The following is a 19,533-nucleotide window of genomic DNA, read 5'->3' as shown; positions in this document are numbered from 1 at the left end:
GAATTTGGTATCAAATTGATTGTTATAATAAATCCCACAACTTCCAGTTGTTGGATTTAATATAACTAGTGCAGGTAAAAAGTTTAGACTTTACCTAAAAAGTTGCCAATTTCAGCTCTGCATTGTTTTTGCTGCTGTGCTCTGATTGGCCAGCCTGCAGCAGCTTCTGCCAGGCTACTTTAATGAGGTGTGAAGTGGCCTGACTTCACACAAAGGAATGTGCTTGGGGGAGAGAATCTCCCCTCAGCAGATGGTGAGGCAGGAAGGGGGAGGGCTGCCAAACTGGTCTTCAAAGGCAGAGAAGGACATCTGGAGCACCCAGCAACACCCCCACATCCTGCAACCCCAGACAGCTAGGGGCCCCCTTGATTAGATTAGGAGAGGGCAGGAGAGGGGTGTGTTTATGATTTTTAGCCACACCAGTGGGTGGGCTCAGCCAGATCTCTCCTCCAAAAATCAGATTCATCCATTTTGGATTTTTAGAGACTGTTGCCTTCTGGGATGGATTTTTGCCACACTTCCCAGGAAGTGGTCATCACAGGGGGACGACCCTGTCCCTGATTGGAGGACCAGGGCCCCCCTGCTTTTCACCCAGGAGCAAGGATAAAACTGGCAGACCTGCACCCACGCCTCAGATCCCCTCCAGAATTCAACAAGAAAGGAACTAAAGAAGAAGAAGGACTGCCCTGCTGGACCCCTGGCCTGCACCTGGACCCTGCACTCAGAAGGACTGCACCAGCTGCACACTTGGGCTTCACCACAAGAAGGACTTTGCCTGGCTTCAACTGGTTCAAGGAGGGACTCCCTGTTTGCTACAGGTGAAAAATTGCTAACCAGAGTCCCCTGCACCAACTCCTGAAGAAAGCGACCAGCTGACCACTGTCCAGTGGCCAAAAAGGAGTTTGCGCCAGGTGCATTCTGGGAGTTGAAGTCCGCACCCCCCAAGGACCATCACAGAACTTCTGGACCCTTGGGGTGAGCTGTGGACCCCAAAAGAACCTTAAAAGAACATCTGGGTGAAGCCCCAGAAGTTTGGAAAAGATTTGAGAATTTTTGGAAAAAAGCTCCAGAGAGGGACCGACCCGCCGCGGAAATTCTAGCCGGCTTGCCTCAACCGCGACCCGGCCTGACTTCGTGGTTCGTCCCGGTAAAGAAAAACATCCAAAAAAGAGACTAAGTCCGAACGTAAAAAGTTGACCGGGACCTCCCAGCCATCGTATCCGAGAAGGGCTCCATGGACGTCGGATCAAGATCCAGGTTTACCCCGGTCGAAGGATTTTCATCTCGAAAAAACGACTAAGTCCGAAGGTAAAAGTCTCCACCGAGGAAACCCACATCGCGTATCCGGACAAGGGCTCCAGGAGGTCGGATTCAACTGGCAGGTTCGTCCCGGTGAAGAAAAACTTCAAAATAAAGACTAAGTCAGAAGGTAACTTTTTAACCGAGGCCTCCCGCGACCTGTAGCCGAGCACGGCTCCATCGCGGTCGGCCTGAAAGTTTGACTTTGCCCCGGTCGAGGTGCAACCAGATGACCCGATTGGCGCTTTTTGTTTCTAAGCGCTAGAAAAGTAATAATTCTTTAAAAATTCATATCTCCGGTTCCCCTGAACCGATTTTAATCGTTTTTGTGTCATTTTAAAGATAAAAATATAAACTATGTTTATAAATTGGTTTTGGATTTTTAAACTGTTTCCTGTGTTTTATTTAATTACTGTTTTGTGATATTTGAATGCTTTACACTTTGTCTCCTAAGTTAAGCCTTGACGCTCGATGCCAAGCTACCAAGGGTTGAGCTGGGATTAATTTACTGAGACCCAACTGTACCTATGTGGAGGTTGGTGGCTTGTTGCTAGGTGTAGGTACCTACCTGCCCTACCAATAACCCATTTTCCAACAAATAGTATAACCCATCCAGAGGATTCTTAGCTAAAAAACATAGATTAAGTCCTAAGGTAGAAATCCAGACTTGGTAAAGTTACCAAAAGTATCTGGCCAATGAGAGGACTTCTCTGGTCATGAAAATTGACTTTAACTGTCAAAAACAATGATCTGACTTTAAAGGAATTATTCCAGATTCAGCCTGATGTCTTGCCCCCCTGGAGGATTTTGACTTCCAATTCCATTTTAGAGATTGAGGAAGAAGGCAAAGGTTTTGATTGGGATGAATGCACTTGGTGTATCTGACCTGCATCCTATCATGTTCAGCATGGAATTTGCCTAGCTCCTGGATACATATAAACAGAATTTTCTACGTGGTGCTTTATTTTTCCATGGTGATATTTCTCTACAATCTTTAGAAGTCCATATCTCTATTTCCTCTTTTTATTTTTTTTCATTTTGATGTTGTTGTCTTTTTTTACTTTTTTACTGTGTTGGTACTTCTAAACTTCTAAATGCTTCCTATAGTTTCTCTATATTAAGTCTGTTAAACTCTGTACCACAGCTACCAGGAGCTGAGCTCTGGTTGTAAATATTTGCTTGGATCTAACCGGTTGGCGACTATAATACTTGTGGTGGACTACCATCCACTGCAATTAATAATTAACTTTTTATGTATTCACACATATGTATATAAATATATATATATATATATATATATATATATATATATATATATATATATATATACATACATATACCATGCTTGCTATGCCACCAGATTCAAGCTAGCCTGGCTGAGGAGGGGTGATACCCCAAAACTGATCCCAGGATGCTTGTTTCTGGCTCAGGGAGGACCTCGCCTGGCAGTATAGACTGGAGTATTCCCATGTGGAACAGGACCAAGACTGACTTGCATACAGCTGGTTCCAAACTGGAATGGCATGGCAAACAAAGAAACTGATGGGTTAAACCCACTGGCAGGGGGTGAATGTTTGATTTGTTCCACATTCCATCCATAATCTGTATTTGTAGCATTTGTCACCCTAAGTGGGAAGGGTATGGTCAGACATGGGTCCTATGCTTGTTATGCCACCAGATTCAAGCTAGCCTGGCTGCAGAAGGGTGATACCTCTAAACAGGTCCCAGGATGCTTGTTTCTGGTCCAGGGATGACCTGACCCGGTAATTTGGGCTGGACTGTTTCCATGGGGAACAGGGTTAAGGCTGATTTGCATACGGTTGGGTCCAAACTGGAATGGCATGGCAAGTAAAAAAACAGATTGATTCAACTTAGATCTGTGACTGAGGTGAATGATTGATTTGTTCCACATTCTGTAGATCATCCGTTTTTTTTTCGCATCTGAAATATGGCAGGCATGTCACTCTCCCACTCCACAAAAAGCCTGTATCCTGCCATAACTACGAGGAGGCGAGTGGTATTACAATTGTGCTACTGCTGCTGTTGGGGATGCCATCTCTATTACATCCATAAACTGTCATGTAGCATTAATTCTCTTTAAACCACTTACCCGTCTTGTGTAGGCCTGTTCAAACTTTTGTATCCTGTTCATTCTATTAAACCACTCTAGATATTTTGGAATCCTAGATGTTCTCCAACTCTGTAATATTAGTGAACGAGCAACTGTAGAAGCAATTGCTATAGACAGCTGACCCCACTTGTCAATCCCTGATCAATGATTCTTACTAATAAACCCAAAAAGGGCAACCAAGGCCTCTTAATCCGAAGGCCAGAACTAAGCGAACTAAGCACAAAAAAGACAATTTCCAACCATTTGGCAAGTTAAAAAAATATGCAGCCAGTCCCTCATACCCTGCTTCTGACTATGGAAACAACAATCCTCCACCACAAAACGCATTCTGTGGAGAGCCGCCGGTGTATAGTGTGCCATCCAGTGGCAAAGGAAGGGAATCCTCTTAAAATTTGCTGCCCTTAAAGCCTTATCACCCAATAGTGAGATTGACTGCCACTCTCCCTCCGAAAACGTGCATTGTGTAGACAAACTAAATTTGTATAAAAAAAGCTTAACCTGATAAGTACCCACCTGATCCTGTAATATCCATGCCAGATCCCAATCCGCCTGAGTTGCAACCTAAAAAGTGCATGTGAGATGGAGTTGGGGTTGAAGATGGATTACAGACAAGGATTCTTTAAAAAAAGAAGTAATCTGAAGAAACCCCATAAAGAACAACTTACAACAATCACCACACATACACTTCCCTCGCAACACGAAGTGTCAGGGCTCGTTAAAACCATAAGCATTTAAAAATCTCAACTGACAATGTGAAATTATCATAACAAGGTATTTGCACTCGTGCAAGGTGAGATACTCGTACCCTAGTGGAATGGGGTTATAAAGTGCTTGAAAATGAGTACTAATGTCCTTTACAATCTTGTATCATGTTTTTGGGGGAGTTTAGCCATCCTATTAAAAACCAGAGTTGGGATCCTGCTCCTGGATCATTTTGTCTACAAAAAGAGATCAAGATACCCCTTTCCATCAATTGAGCTTGCTAAAACATCTATGAAAGATGCTTTGTAGTATTCATGGACCTGAGGTAATGTCAACCTACCCTCATCGATGTCTAATTGGAGAACTGAGAGTTTGACCACATTGGCCTTTTTATTTTACATAATATGCTCGCCCAGGGGTTGCACTTTTCACCTTCACTCATCCATTGTGAACTTTTAAGGGATGTTTGAAAAAAGAATTAATAACAAAGGTAGAATGGCCATATCGATGAGATCTAACCTACCCACTAAAGTAAGGCGGAGGAGCGTCCATCTGTTGAGTAGCGCCATTATTTTTCTCATCATGACCACATAATTCAGTTGATAAAGCTGGGCATTGCTATTGAAAACAAAAATCCCCAGATAGTGGATCGGGCTATGGGAGAGAATGCTTGAGGTAAATTTCTGGTTTAAGATAGCTGATTTTGTTACGGCATTTTGAATTAACATTTCGGAATTTATTTTATTTTTCATTATGTTTATTGATTCATTTTGTGCCTGCCTATCATTCTGAACCACTCAGACTCATCCAGCACCTGTAGGATGATGTGGTTCTCTGGACTAAGATAAAGAAATAGATCATCGGCGAACATCTTTAATTCCTGGGGGCCTCAATTCCTCTGTTGTCCCAAATCCGCACCTGGGGCTCTATAAAGAGGGTGACTGGGATTGGAGGTAAAGGGCACCTCTGATACGTCCCCCTATTTATCTCAACAGCCCCTGCAAGATACGAATTGGCAACCACATTAGCTTGCACCCCTTCATAAAAAGAATCTGCAGCATTGCAATAAAGTGGGTGGAAAATCCCAACCTTACCAAGCCATAAAACAGAGTATCCCAATTTACCAGGTTGAATGCTATATCTGCATCAACATTATTACCACTACAGTGGTTTGGTTGGTCGCAAAATAATCCAGTGCATGCATTAAAAAACCTGCATTTGCAGACATCACCCAGCCCGCCACAAACCACTGACTGATTATTATGCATTACCACCTGAGCCGCCAGTGTGCTGAGAATGGCCCATACTTTCATTAAAAGGTTGTACTCCATGTTCAATGAGCTGACTGGCTGATAAGAGTTGACATTCCTAGGGTTTTTACCCATAGTCAGAAAGCTTATTCTTTTAAAGATGAAGGACCCCCCCCTTCCTAGACAAAAACAAACAGCTCAATCAAAAAGAGAAATGGTATGAGTTTCTGTTAGACTTTTCATCCTTGGCGTGGTCTCCCTTAACTTTTTGTCTCTGTTTCCCAGGTTGTTGATGTGTGCTGGACTCTGTTTTCGCTGTTTTTGTTACTCTGAGCACGTTACCACTGCTAACCAGTGCTAAAGTGCAAGTGCTCCTTCACAAAATGTGTCTGTAATTGGTTTATCCATGATTGACATATTTGGTTTACTAGTAAGTACCTAGCAAAGTGCACTAGAGGTGCCAGGGCCTGTAAATCAAATGCTACTAGTGGGCCTGCAGCACTGGTTGTGCCACCCACATAAGTAGCTCTGTAATCATGTCTCAGACCTGCCACTGCAGTGTCTGTGTGTGCAGTTTTTAACTGTAAATTCGACTTGGCAAGTGTCCCCACTTGCCAGGCCTAAACCTACCCTTTTCTTACATGTAAGACATCCCTAAGGTAGGCGCTAGGTAGTCCCAAGGGCAGGGTGAAGTGTATGGTTAAAGTAGGAGATATAGAAATGTGTTTTATATGTCCTGACAGTGAAATATTGCTAAATTCGTTTTTCACTGTTGCAAGGCCTGTCCCTCTCATAGGTTAACATGGGGGCTACCTTTAAATCTGATTAAAGTATAGATTCCCCTTGGGAGCGGATGGACATATGGAGTTTGGGGTCTCTGAGCTCACAATTAGAAAAATACATCTTTTAGTAAAGTTGACTTTAAGATTGTGTGTTTGAAAATGCTACTTTTAGAAAGCGAGCATTTTCTTGATTATACCATTTCTGTGACTCTACCTGTTTGTGGATTCCCTCTCTGGGTCAGTTTGACAGTTGGGCTGGTTGCACCTCACACCAGACAGTGTCACAAAGGGAGCTCGGGTGTAGTTGTATTTCCTGATGAGCCATTTGTGCTAGGAGGGATGGGAGGAGTGGTCACTTACACCTGAAAGGGCTGTGCCTGTCCTCACACAATGCATTCTTCAACCCCCTGGTGAGTGTCTGGGGCCTGGCCTAGCAAGGCAGGATTTCACATTCAAAAGAGACTTTACTTTGAAGTAGGCCTACTTCAAAGGAGAAAATGGGTATAAGAAGGGCACCCAAAACCACAGACTTTAGAACACTTCTGGAAACCAACAGGAACCTCTGCCTGGAGAAGAGCTGAGGAAGAAGAGCTGCCCTGCCTGTGACTGTGCTTTGAGGAGCTATCATGCAGTTGCTGCTTCTGCCAGAGTAAGAGGGCAAATACTGGACTTTGTGTGCTTTCCATCTTGTGAAGAACTCCAAGTGCTTGATTTAGAGCTTGCCTCCTGTTGTTTGAAGTTTCAGGGACAGCAAAGACTTCTCTCTGCCAGCACCTAGAGTCTCTGGAGACACTCCTACTCTGCCCTGTAGTGCCCATTCAATTCCTGGGACCCTGAGAGGAGAAGCTGGCAACCTAAGAGGAAGAAATCCACGCACAGAACGCCGTGCGGGGAAAAGATCGAGGTGACTCTGAACTGCAGCTGGAAAATCGACACGCTGCCAGCTTCGCGGCTGAAAATCGACGCTCACCTACAACGCGACCGAAGAATCGACGCACGGAGCTGGAGAAACGATGCGCATCATTGCTGACAGAGGCTGGGAGATCGCAACCCACGCTGTGTGGTTTTTTAATCATCGTGCGGCTGGATTTACGACACAAACACTGCTGGGCATGTAAAAACAACGCAATGCCTGCTCAGACCAAAGAGTGCTGACCGGATCGATGCATCGCTCTCCTGCGGAGAGAAGAAATGATGTGCCCCGACCCGACGAAAGGAGAAACGATGCAAGGTCTCGCTCGTGAGTGAAATCGACACATTGCAAGCCCTTTTTGATTCACACTCGCCCATGCAGGGTTATGTTTGACTTACCCAAAGTACATTTTCACGCTAACAGTGTAGTGTGTGTTTAAAACTACTGGAAGACTCTCTTTGCTTTTTAATTGATAACTTGACTTGTGTAATGTGGATTTTTGTTGTTTTGGTCTTGTTTTGTTTAGATGAATATTCTCTGTTTTTCTAAACCTGTGTTGTGTCATTTTGTAGTGTTTTCATTGAGTTACTGTGTGTGTTGGTACAAATACTTTACAACTAGCACTCTGAAGTAAAGCCTGCTGCTCATGCCAAGCTACCAAGGGGGTAAGCAGGGGTTAGCTGAGGGCGATTCTCTTTTGCCCTGACTAGAGTGAGGGTCCTTGCTTGGACAAGGGGTAACCTGACTGCCAATCAAATACCCCATTTCTAACAGTTCCTTTGTGAAAACTTTAAAAAACTCAACCTAAAAGACATTGCTACCACAAGCCTTTCCACTGGGCATCATGGTGAGAGCTTGCTGAATCTCTTGGGCGAAATGGTAGAGGCCAGTCTTTCTACCTGCAAATCAACCACCCGATGCAGCCGTATAGACTGAAAATATTGCAATATGCTGGCCTGCAGAACTGCATACTTAGATGAAAGTCGTGCTTCGTTGCGCCAACTACTATTTCAGTTTTAGGCTTCAACTGTTTTTTATCTTATTAGATGTATCCCAAATCAGGTCCTGAATAAAATTGAAGTCACCTCCCAAAATTATGGGACCCACTGCCCCCATGGTGACAGTATAAATCTACTTTAGCGAATCTGGATCATCTGAAACCGGAGCATAATAATTCACTACATTGAAAAAAATGCTGTTTAGACTAACTTTCATCCACTTTGGAACAAAATGTTTCGGGAAGTTAGTTTTAAGATGGTTCTCCTGGAGAAATAGAACTTCTGCAAAAAAATTGTCATCCATCTAATCAAACACCCAAACATCCTATTATTGGACAGGCAATTGGCATTACAAGAGATAAATCTAGCTTTGAAGCCCGTTAGTTAAGTATACTTCCCTCCCCTATCCCCCCACACCTAGTTACCCTACCTATAAAATGGTGCATTGGCATAGCACCTGGAGGCAACTTAGAGCATCTGACAGAACACTGAAAACCTTGTAACTTGATCAATGATTGAGTTCGAGAGTACAGTGAAGAGAAAAAGAGAAAGTAGGCAAAGAACATATTAAGACTTACCATGCACATTCTATGGTAAAAAGACACAGTTCCCTCTCTCTCAACCCCCTATCCCAGTCTGCAGCTTTCTCTACAGACTCAATAGTGTGTGATCGACCTTTGTGAAGAACTTCAATTTCCACTGCTGGACAATACTTGCGGGGACTCCCAGGTTCTGAAAGACATTAATCATGTTTTTAAATTCTGTATGATGCCGAGCAGATGCTACTGACATATCAGAAAAGATCCTGGATGACCAATTTTCCAAACTTTTATAAGTGTTGTCCCTGATTGTGTTCTGCAAGTCTACCAGTGCTGCCTGCAATGTGCAGGAGAGTGACTCTTGCTGAGGTCTAATATCTTCCAGGTCAGAGACCCGTTGTTCGACCTGTGAAATTCATGCTGACAGTTATTGAACGGTGGTATTGATCTGACAAAGTTGCTGTTCTGTATTTGTGCTTCTTCTTACAAGATTTCATTGCCCTAAGTTTAAATATGAAGAACAGTACTGATGTCTGGTGACCTGGCGTGTATGTTTCCTTCTTCCATTTATTGAGTAAAAGTTCCCCTCCTCCTAGGCCCCGTATCAAGCGCAGGAGCTGTTGTTTGTGAAGTACATCCATTTCTTTCATGAGTGCTGAAGTCCTACAGATCATCTCCAGAAGCTGCACATGAAGCTGGTGGTGCCTGTGGATAGAGGGCTATGCTAAACCTCACCTAGGATGTCACAAACTACACTTAAAACTACATGAGCTGCTTCCACGACAGCCATAGGATATAGCTCTGCCTGGAGGAGTGCCTAATGCTCGCCTTGGGGTTGCGCTTTTCACATTCGGTTATCAAACTTTGAATTTTGATGTACCTGCTATAGAACTGAGCTCAATTCAGTAGGTAATGAATAGGATATCTTCTGGGCCTTTTTGTCATCTCATTCTAGGTGTATGACATTGTATAAGCATTCCTGCCTCCCCCTCTCCTAGCACATATAGCGGTCAAAGGTATTAATTTTGAAAATACAGGCCAGTGCAATGAGACAGTTCGATTGCATAGGCTCTACCCCACCATGGGTGCATATGTAACAGATATGTTTTTAAAATTCAGAAGGTTTGTGCCACACTACACTTACATTTACCCCCATAATTCACCAGACTCACCACACTTAAAGGGGTTTCATTCTTGTGGACACAACCGGTCTGGTTTGCAAGGTCGATGCCAAAGCTGCTGTTCATATCGCCGCTGGTTGAAGAGCTTTGGCATACTGTATGGCCAATGTCATCATCATGACTTTACTCAAAATGACCCTGATGTAGCCTGATTCCTGTGCCCGGTTACAGCTTCTTCCATATGGTGAGGAAGAACTTGCCTTGACAGCATGCTCACCACCACAGGGATGATTCAGCCAAATACTCGGTCTGGGAAGATATTTAAATCTGCACTCCCGAGTCAGTGCTGGCAAACAACATCAACCAGCTCTCCCAAGGCACGTTGCAGCCCATCTCATGTCCATCTGACCTCTCTGCTCCAACACAGAGGTAAAAGTCTTGCCAGGATGCGCACAAAATTATATCCCTGTAATGACCAGCTCAGCACTAGCCAAGGTAGTTCAATGGGGCCACCAAATGCATGCCTCCATCTTGGACCCTCTTGCTGCCAGTCAGGTGCCAGAAGTGCCTCAGCGACAGAGCAAGATGGGTGGGTGCTGCCACCTTCAATTGGCTGATTAACATGAAATGGTCCTTGGTGTCCAAAGTTGCCTAAATGTACAGACAAATAAGAATTTCTACTCACTTAGCATTATTGACCTTGATCGTGTATATTTTTCTTTGAAAAATGCTAGGTTATGTACCTTACTGAAGAGGCTTGCACCTTTCAATTTGAGTGTTACATTCCCAAAATTCTGTACACAGCATCAGCCATATTAAAGATTGGAGCCTTAAATAGATGTAACTGCGTGGCACAACCTAGGGATCATCACAAGCAGCTAATACCAAAACAGTGGAATTAGTAAAAATGCATGTTTCTAATACAAACCAACGGTTAACAACTTGCACTAATGTAGACTTGGTGGGCTTAGGTAACAATTCAAAGTTAAATTAAATGAAAAATATGAAGCTTTAATTTCAACTGAAATTACACAGCTTTGGAACTGCTTGGAAAGTCACCCTCAGCTGCTAACTTCGCTGCCATGACAGCTGGCTGTGCGCTGTATAAGTGCCAAATATCATTAACAATATCGTTGTGAAAATAGGATTATTAAATGTTTGTTCTCTTATGCTTTGTTTCTTATTGTATGCGACTCCATGAACATTATTTACTAAAATAGGGCATGCTGTGCAAAAATAGTTAATGATAATTGGAGGCTTTCTAAATGTTTGTGCTGGCCTCTAAATAGCATAATAGGCATACCATAAAGTGTGCCATCATCCTTGAGTAGTCACTTGGTCTAGAGACCAAAAACTGCCCGGGCATAAGTGTTCAAATCAGCTCTGCTCCCTTCCTCCTCTCTCGCTATCTCTCTGTCTGTCCATCCATTGTCAGTCAGCCCCCTTCTCAGATCTCTCTCTGATGTCTACCTCCTAAAGCCCTGACCCTGCCTACTACAATTAAACTTTAGGAGCTGTAAAAGGTAAAAGAGGTCCCAGCAGCTATCTGCTGCTCCAGGTCCCCAGGAAAATGCCTAATGAGACAAATGGCTAAATGATCTCTGGTCTTGGTGCTATTGACGGCTAACAACTGTTTATTGTTACCCAACTCATTCATACTAATTTTATTGACCTCAGAAGGAAGAAATAGTGAGTGGGCCCACCACGGTTTGAAGTTTTGACCATAAGATCAACCACTGATACCCGCAGTAGATGTATTAGGCTATTGAGCGCATAACGATATTGCTTATTGACAAACTGAATTGGGGCTTAGAAAAGAACAGGGTAGGACTGACCTATTGGGCAATCTAGCAGTGCCCAAAGGGCTGGTCTGGCAAGTCAGTGCATGGACTGATTTTCTTGCTGTTTATGGGCTTGTTTTATGGTCTGCTGGGCCGCTTTTTTTACTGCTGATCCTACCACACAAACAATGCCTGCAGCAAATGTAGTCTTCCATACCTAGGAAAACACCTATGCAATGTGCTGTCACAAATTAATACTGCCATGATTTGGAAATCTGGGCCACTTTTTCAACTATACGATTCACAAATGAGGGTCGCATTTAATATAGGTTCCGGGCCTATTTGTTGTCCCAGTCCGACCCTGGAAGAGAAATCTCACAGTTAACACTTGGAACACGTAAATATATATCCATGTTGGTATGACCGGATAGGATGACTCTGAGATCAAGCACAGTCACATTAACTACAACACGATCTGCAAATACCGGCCATGTGGTGTCTATGGCCGTGGAATTTCCCTCCTTTGTGAAGTCTTTAACCACCACCTTTTTAAATTCCACAGCTCCGGTACATGAATGTACATGCTGTAGCACACGTAAAGAATGTTGTCTATTTTTCTATATATGTATAGTTGAGTGAGGTGTTAGAGGTGTTGGTTGTTAAATGCCTTATTCAATTTTGAATATTTTTAAAAGGAGCTTCTTTGCATCTAGAATTGTCGCCTGATGGACAGCATATTACTACTAAGGATATTAAAGAGGGATTGGAGAGAAACAACACAGAAAAGAGACTGCCTTGACGAACGTATTAAATACCTTTGGCAGATGAAAGATGGAGTTTGGATTTTCAAGTGCGGAACTTGTGGCCATCAGGCTGTACCGATGGTATGTCTGGTGCCTTTGGCGGATAAAGCAAGAACCAACTGTAGCTGAGTATTACCAACATTTGGAATTCTCTTTTAAAGGGATTTTTATCCTAAAAAGGATGGAAAAATGATCTGTAAATATTGCAGCAATGTGAAAGCAGAATACAACACAGAAAATATTCCATTATTTTTTCTTTCTTGATCTTTGTATTTAATAAAGTGTGGACCAGCGAACGAAAATGCATAGGGAGTTTTTACGCTGTTTCAAAACAGCATAAAACCTAGGGCCTGATTTATGAAAAGTTAAAAGCGGCACAAACTTACAAAATATAATTATACATACAATATTAAATACAGAGCATTCCTTCCCTTTCCCTTTCATGCAGCGCAGCATGGTGGCATGCTGCACATGTGTTACTTTTGGGTAAATATGGCCCCCTGTATGTACATGTACCTTACATGTAGTTATACTGAAACTCAGGAATGGATAGCCCTCCCCCTTTGTAGGCTGCTGCTGAGCTAAACCCTTTTAAAAAAAACTTGCATAACTATTTGAAACTCTATTTATTCAACAAATTTGCTTACACAGGCCTAAACAGGTGAAACAGCAATTAAGAGGGTCATTATGAACCCGGCGTTGAGTTTTAATGTGGCGGTAGTACTACCAACAGACTGGCAATACATACCGCCACATTATGAGAATGATGGGTTGGCTACAGCCAACCAGCCACTTCTCCACTCATACCACCTTGGTGGTATCAGCCGCCGGGCTGGAGATGTCAATCTCCAGCCCGGCTGCTGTAACTCAAATAACATAACATGTGTATTTGTAAAGCGCACGTTCACCCGCAGGCATCTTGGCGCTGAATAACAGATGTTTATTGTTACCCAACTCAATGGTACTCATTTTATCGACCTCAGAATTTTGGATGAAAGGCTGAGTGAACTTGCCGGGATTTGAACCTGTGACCATGAGGTCAAACACAGGCCCCTATAGTGGACGCATTAGTCCACTAAGCCACCAGACCCGGCCCCAATCCAAACACGTACTGCCCACCCCTGATCCAAACGTACCCCCCACCCCTCCGATCCTCTCACTCACCCCCACACTCCCATACACGCACACACCCACAGACACGCACCACGCATACACCCAATCACTCACACTGGCATACACACATTCATACACACACTGGGATTCCGCATTCATACGCGCACACTGGCATACACGCATTCATACACGCATATATCCAGACATGCTCGCACACATTCTTACACACACTGACATTCAGACACGCACTCACTTCACCATTCTTACATGCATTCACTCACACACATACATCCACACAAACAACACAACACGCACAGACGCATTCACACAAGCATGCACACACTCAGACACACACACACATAACAACCCCTACCCTCCTACCTCCCCTGTCAGAAGCCTGACTTACCTTTGTCGAGGAGGTCTTCTGGCAAAGAAGGGGCGCTGCTACCGCCAGCAGCACCCCACCAGCAGAACACCGCCAGGCTGTATGAATTGTCATAATACAGCTGGTGTGCGGTACTGGTGGTAGCAGCGCCAGCTTACCACTGTCAGCAAGTATGATCACTACCGGATTTCTGCCCTTCTTGTGGCAGAAGTCCGGCAGTGCTCATAATATGGCGGACACATAGTAGCCGCGGTGGCGGTATTTTTGCAGCTGTCACTGCAGCGGTAGGCGGTTTTTACTGCCAAGATCAAAATGACCACCTAGGTCTTTAATAACCACAGGTAAAAAGCATGGCCTTCGTTTTGGACCATTTTGCTGTTTTGACTTTTCTGCCTTCCTCTAGTCCAAAAGAATCCAACTACTAGTATCCTTCAGCTAACAGTCAACCCTATCCCATTGTGAGAAGTACCAAGGGTCTACTTACAGGGACGAATAAAAGCGTTTTGAGTTCTTCTTTCCCACAGTCCTACTTTTCCATCACCATTGAGTGTTTCAGACATTGTTTTGCAGCCTACTATTTGTAGGGTTTACTAATCCACTGACAACACTCTCACTCTTAGGAATAAAGAAGTATGAATGTTTGCAAAAGCTTTCCTAAGCTGTGTCGTTCGATGTTTTATAACTTTGAGGGTGGATGGCCACTAAATCTCTGTGAAAATGCCTAAAATATGGAAGATTTTAACTTGCTGAAATGAAGCAATGTGAATGCCTTGCCCTATTTAGAAAACAGCAAAGTAATTGGCTATTATTAACAATGTAATTCATATGGTTCTCAGCTTGTACCACCCACATTATGGCTGTTAATAAAATCCAGCTGAACAAACCTCCTGTCATTAGACAAGTTCTATAAGAATATTTCAACTAATAATAACTATAAAACCACAATATAAAACACATTTGGAATTGGAAAGAACCTCGCCTGTTTGCAAATACATAGCTCAATCTGCAGCTGTATCTGTTTTCAAGTCACTGATTAATAGGATCGCTGTTGAGTGTGGAGTCCAGCAGTGCATTACTTCCTTGTTCATTATCAGCTCATGCAATGCCATTTCTTTTTCATAACCAGTTTTCCTTTGGTGATATTACCTAGTGGTAGTCGCCACTAGAAAGTTATAGTTAGGCCCTTGTTTCCATAGAAAAAGTGTTTTGGACTTGCCTATATCTTTGGCACCGTTTGATGGATCTTCACAACATTTTTCAAATAAAGTGTTGTAGTGATTCTTCTTGAGTATGGAAAGTTTTGAGGTGATCTGTGAAGCGGGGGTCGAGGAAAAGGGGGAGTCAATAAAGTTGCTTTTCCCATGTTAATTCCCAAAGGGCCTTTAAAAATGATTACAGCATGAACCACTGGACAGAATTACACAAAATTTGAAAGGAAGCTAGCTTTCAGTAGGCAGATTGATCTTTTGCATATTTGGTGTTAATCTGTTCAGTAGTTTTTGAGAAATTTAGGGAAGTTTAAATGTGTATATCTCTGGCCACAAAATATTCACAAACAAAGATGTGCTTGTGCAGGGAAATGGTCTGATTGGCTGCCAACACTTCAAATCAGGAGGTGTTGGTAGCCAACTTGGGACTCAGCTTGAGCCGACACCCAGTAAAAAAGTTAAAAATAAAAAAAAGAGGGGCCATGGCAGGGACCCCTGATGCCTTTCCTCTGGTGGAGGGCTCCCTCTAGAAAAAAATCATTTTTGAAATATGATTTTTTTTTTTACTGCAAAATCATGATATTTGCAAATTTGCGGCAAAGAAATAATAAAAAATACAAGCGTGGACTCCTGTGCTTGTTGTTTGCTAGGCCTCCAGGTGGTCCAGGTCCCGGGGACACTAATAATTTTGTGTGGGGGACCAACACCTTCCCGGGGCAATTTCTTGATTTGGTGTGTGGGGGCCATGCGGACCCTCTTAGCCCCAGGGACCACCACCTCCCGGGGCAAACAATAAAAATATGGATGGGAGTCCTGTTTTAGACCCTCTTAGCCCCAGGAACCACCACCTCCACCCGGACTATCTTCACGTTAGAAGGGGGCACGCTGTCCCCCTCATGGAGCCGAAAATGCCCCTGAGGTCCGCCAGCCCCCAAGGCCGGGCTCCTGCTATGTCCTGGGGTGCCCACACCTGGGACATAGCTGTTGGCAGCCAAGCCACAGCAAACAGTCTGCTGTTTCACGCCTGGACCTGTCAAGCAAGTCCCTCTGTCAAAGATCGGATCTTTCATCTCTGTCCCCTGCACATGTGCAGGGAACAGAGATTAAATGCTTCAGCAAGCAAGGAGCTGCTCTTAAAGCAGCCCCATGTTTCCCCTGCATTGCCAGATAGCCCATAAAGGACATTTTGTTTAAAGAAAAATAAATAAATTAATGAATATGTTGGGACTGTGGGAAACCTTTAAGGGCTCCCTCGAGATCCCAGATAGCCCATAAAGGGCTGAAAAAAAAGTAAAAACAAAAAAAATCTAACCCTTAGCACTCAGGGTTCAAGTCCAGCTGACTCGCTTCCCTCTTTTTTCCATTTTTTTAAAGCACAAATTATTTTAATTTTCAAAATGACGGATAATTTTTTTTAAATTGTACGTAAATATCTCATTCTAATGATATCATACATCAAAGCATAAGAAAGTCTATCACTCTATCTCTTTCTGTCTCTCTCTCTCTGTCTCTCTTTCAATAAATTCCCCCATTCACACACCCATGCACCCACTCACAGACCCACTCAGCCCTCATGCACTCATTCACAGCCCCATTCAGACCCTCATTCACCCACTCACAGACCCACTCCGATAGTTACACACCCATTCACACACCCACTCAGACTGTCATACACCCACTCACAGACCCACTGACACCCTCATGCACCCACTCACAGACCTGCGCACATACTGACACACCCACTTGAACACTCTCACACCCAGACAGACACTCTGATAGCCATTTTCACCCCAGATACAGCCTCTCAGACCTATTCTCACACCAATAGAGGCTGTGGCCAACTTCTGCCATGCACGCCCATAGGACTGTTCAAAGCATGGGGTTTGTGGCTGGGGGTTGGACACAAGGAGTGGCTGCAGGCCAGCCCTTGTGAGCAACTAGTGCATATGGGTGAAGGCGTGCAAGGTTGGATGCTTTCGGTCATGCATGATGGAGGTTGGATTAACGTATAGCAATGAAAATTGCTATACATTAAAATGAACCATAGAAATTTAAGGTTACAGGGACAGAATGTAATCATACAAACCATAGAAATTCAGCAGTTAGAGTTCTTTCAACTAACTATAACTCGCTTCCTAAGGTAACTATATCTCATGTCCTCGCCATGCACAGATAATTACTCCACATATCATGTCATTGCTGACATCTTCTATGCCATCTTTCATATTCTCACTAAAAGATTTGCAATAGAACTATTGATGAGACAACTGTGCATGGCGAGGACCTGTGATATAGTTACCTTAGGGCGCGAGTTGTAGTTACATGAGTTAACCATATTTATAACTGCTGAATTTCTATGGTTTTGTGCGATGAAATTCAGGACCTAATTATAACATCCCTGTAACCTTTGTTTTTTCAGTGAAAAAAAATAATATATATATATATATAGATATATATATATATGTATATATATATATATCTATATATATATATATAAATAAACAAATTGGTCCTCCTTTTGGTGCGCTATTTCATGCTGGTGCAGATTTGAGGAATGGACCCTTCCTCCCACAAATTCAAAACAAACAGTTGATAACAACTGCATTACTGCACTCCAGTTGGAAAATTATTTTTCTCCTTTTCTTTATTGCAGTCAAAACAAGCATTTGCAATGCACTAGGGTCTCGCATTTGTCGGAGTTACAGCTGTTCACAGTTGTAAACTCCCAACCGGATTTTTCTTGCATTAAAAAAAAAACAGCGCTGTTACAGTTCACACTAAAAATACCTATCGGCAAAAGTGCAGTTAACTGAGTAACAAGGTCGATAGTATAGGAAGCGCTCAACTTCTGCCCAGCGAGATCGCACTGCGAAAACAGAGAAAAAGTAGTCCACAAACCCAGCGAGCCTCACATGTTTTCTGTACTTGGTCGCTGCGCTCGAGGAGGGCTAACCACCAGAAAAGGCATGACGTATGCGTGCCTTCCACTAATCAAAAAAAGCGGATTCTAACTGGCAAGCCAACTTGCCAATGAAAGACCCTGATGTGACGTCGACTGGGCTCTGAGTCCTTTTCTAATACCTAAAGTGTCTCGCTAGCGATACGCATGCGCAAGTGCATACAATGCAGGCTCAACCTTAAAAAGTCACCATCCATGGTGATGGTGATGGACTGCAATAAAGAAAAAAGAGAATTTTTTTTTTCCTCCTGGAGTGCAAAATTGCAGTTGTTATCAACTGTTTGTTTTAAATATATATATATATATATATATATATATATATATATATATATATACACATATATATATATATATATATATATATATATATATATATATATATATATATATATATATACACAAACATATATACCCCCAGATATGGGAAAAGTCATTTTTAGGGTTTAGGGTGGGTATGGGTTTTTGCATAGCAAGTGTTTTTTTATGGTTTAGGGTAGGTATGAGTTTTTAGGTGGCAATGGCAATTTTAAAGTTTGTGGTGGGTACGTGTTTAGGGAGTCAATGGAATTTTTAGGGTTTAGGGTGGGTATGGGTTTTGTGGTGGCAAGGGACTTTTTATGGTTTAGAGTGGATATGGAATTCAAGGTGTCTTTAGGTTTGAAAGTGGGTATGTTTTTTTTGGTGGTAAGGTGTTTTTAGGGTGTTTTAGGGTTTAAGCTGGATATGGGATGTGGTTGGATTAACAGATAGGACCTCATTAGGAGTTCTTCCTAGGGGACGGTTTCTGCCACACTGGTGACCTCCATGCTGGACCCATTAAGAGTTTCCCACTAGGCTGGCAGAGAAAAATCTAGGTTTCTGCCCACCATCCTAGCAGGAAACAGGCTACAGCATTGTCTCCGGTTTGTAAGCGAGCTGGTGGAAATGCTGTAGCCAGCAGGGTGCACCAGCACCCTTGCAATATTCATTTTCTGCACAACAGATAGTGAACATTGCTATGGTGCTAGAAAGGGGAGCCCCTGCACCTGTTCTCCACCAGCCTTTTGATGGTGGATTTCCGCTGCCTCCAGACCACCAGGATTTCAGATCCTGGTGTATCTGGCAGATCCCTGGCGGTCAGACCGCCAAGGTTGTTATTTGGTGGTCAGACTGCCGCATAGGCGCAGTCCAGATTGCCACTACAAGTGTGGCGGTCATGAGACCGCCACACTCATAATGAGGCTGCTAGTAATTGAAATTATTTTACGTTACAAAAACCATAGAAATTCACTGGAAAAAACAAAGGTTACAGGGATATTATAGTTAGGAAATAGAATTTGAAAAAGCATAAATATTCACTTAAAAAACAAAGGTTACAGGGACGTTATAGTTAGACTCATGTTAAACTTACAAAGCCATGGAAATTCAGCTATCATAGTTAGTGTTTTTCAAGTAACTATAACTTGTTTCCTAACCTAACTATAAGTAGCACCCTCACCATGTGTGGCTAATTACCCCAGATATTACAGCACTCATGACATCTTGCAGAACACCATTGATAATATTATTC

General features: G+C 43.0%; 1 protein-coding gene across 3 annotated transcripts in view; it reads right to left on the bottom strand.

Moving 5' to 3' along the window:
- The window catches only part of NTF3 (neurotrophin 3), a 210,484-nt gene that overhangs the window by 23,340 nt on the left and 167,611 nt on the right, over nucleotides 1-19,533 (bottom strand). Inside the window, exons 1-2 of one of the 3 annotated variants that reach the window (XM_069228437.1) lie at nucleotides 12,332-12,471; nucleotides 8,654-8,807 (exon numbers count right to left, since the gene is read on the bottom strand). The exons of 1 other annotated variant lie outside the window; for it this stretch is intronic. In XM_069228437.1, coding sequence (XP_069084538.1) covers nucleotides 8,654-8,662 — 9 coding nt within the window. In that variant the 5' untranslated portion in view covers nucleotides 8,663-8,807; nucleotides 12,332-12,471. Of the gene's footprint in view, nucleotides 1-8,653; nucleotides 8,808-12,331; nucleotides 12,492-19,533 lie in introns of those variants that run through there. One more of the 3 variants, XM_069228435.1, reaches the window with a different exon arrangement.

Source organism: Pleurodeles waltl, chromosome 4_1 (genome assembly GCF_031143425.1).
Source record: "Pleurodeles waltl isolate 20211129_DDA chromosome 4_1, aPleWal1.hap1.20221129, whole genome shotgun sequence".
NCBI lineage: Eukaryota > Metazoa > Chordata > Amphibia > Caudata > Salamandridae > Pleurodeles > Pleurodeles waltl.
Note: the sequence above shows the minus strand (reverse complement) of the source record. Positions and strands in the feature narration are given on the sequence as shown.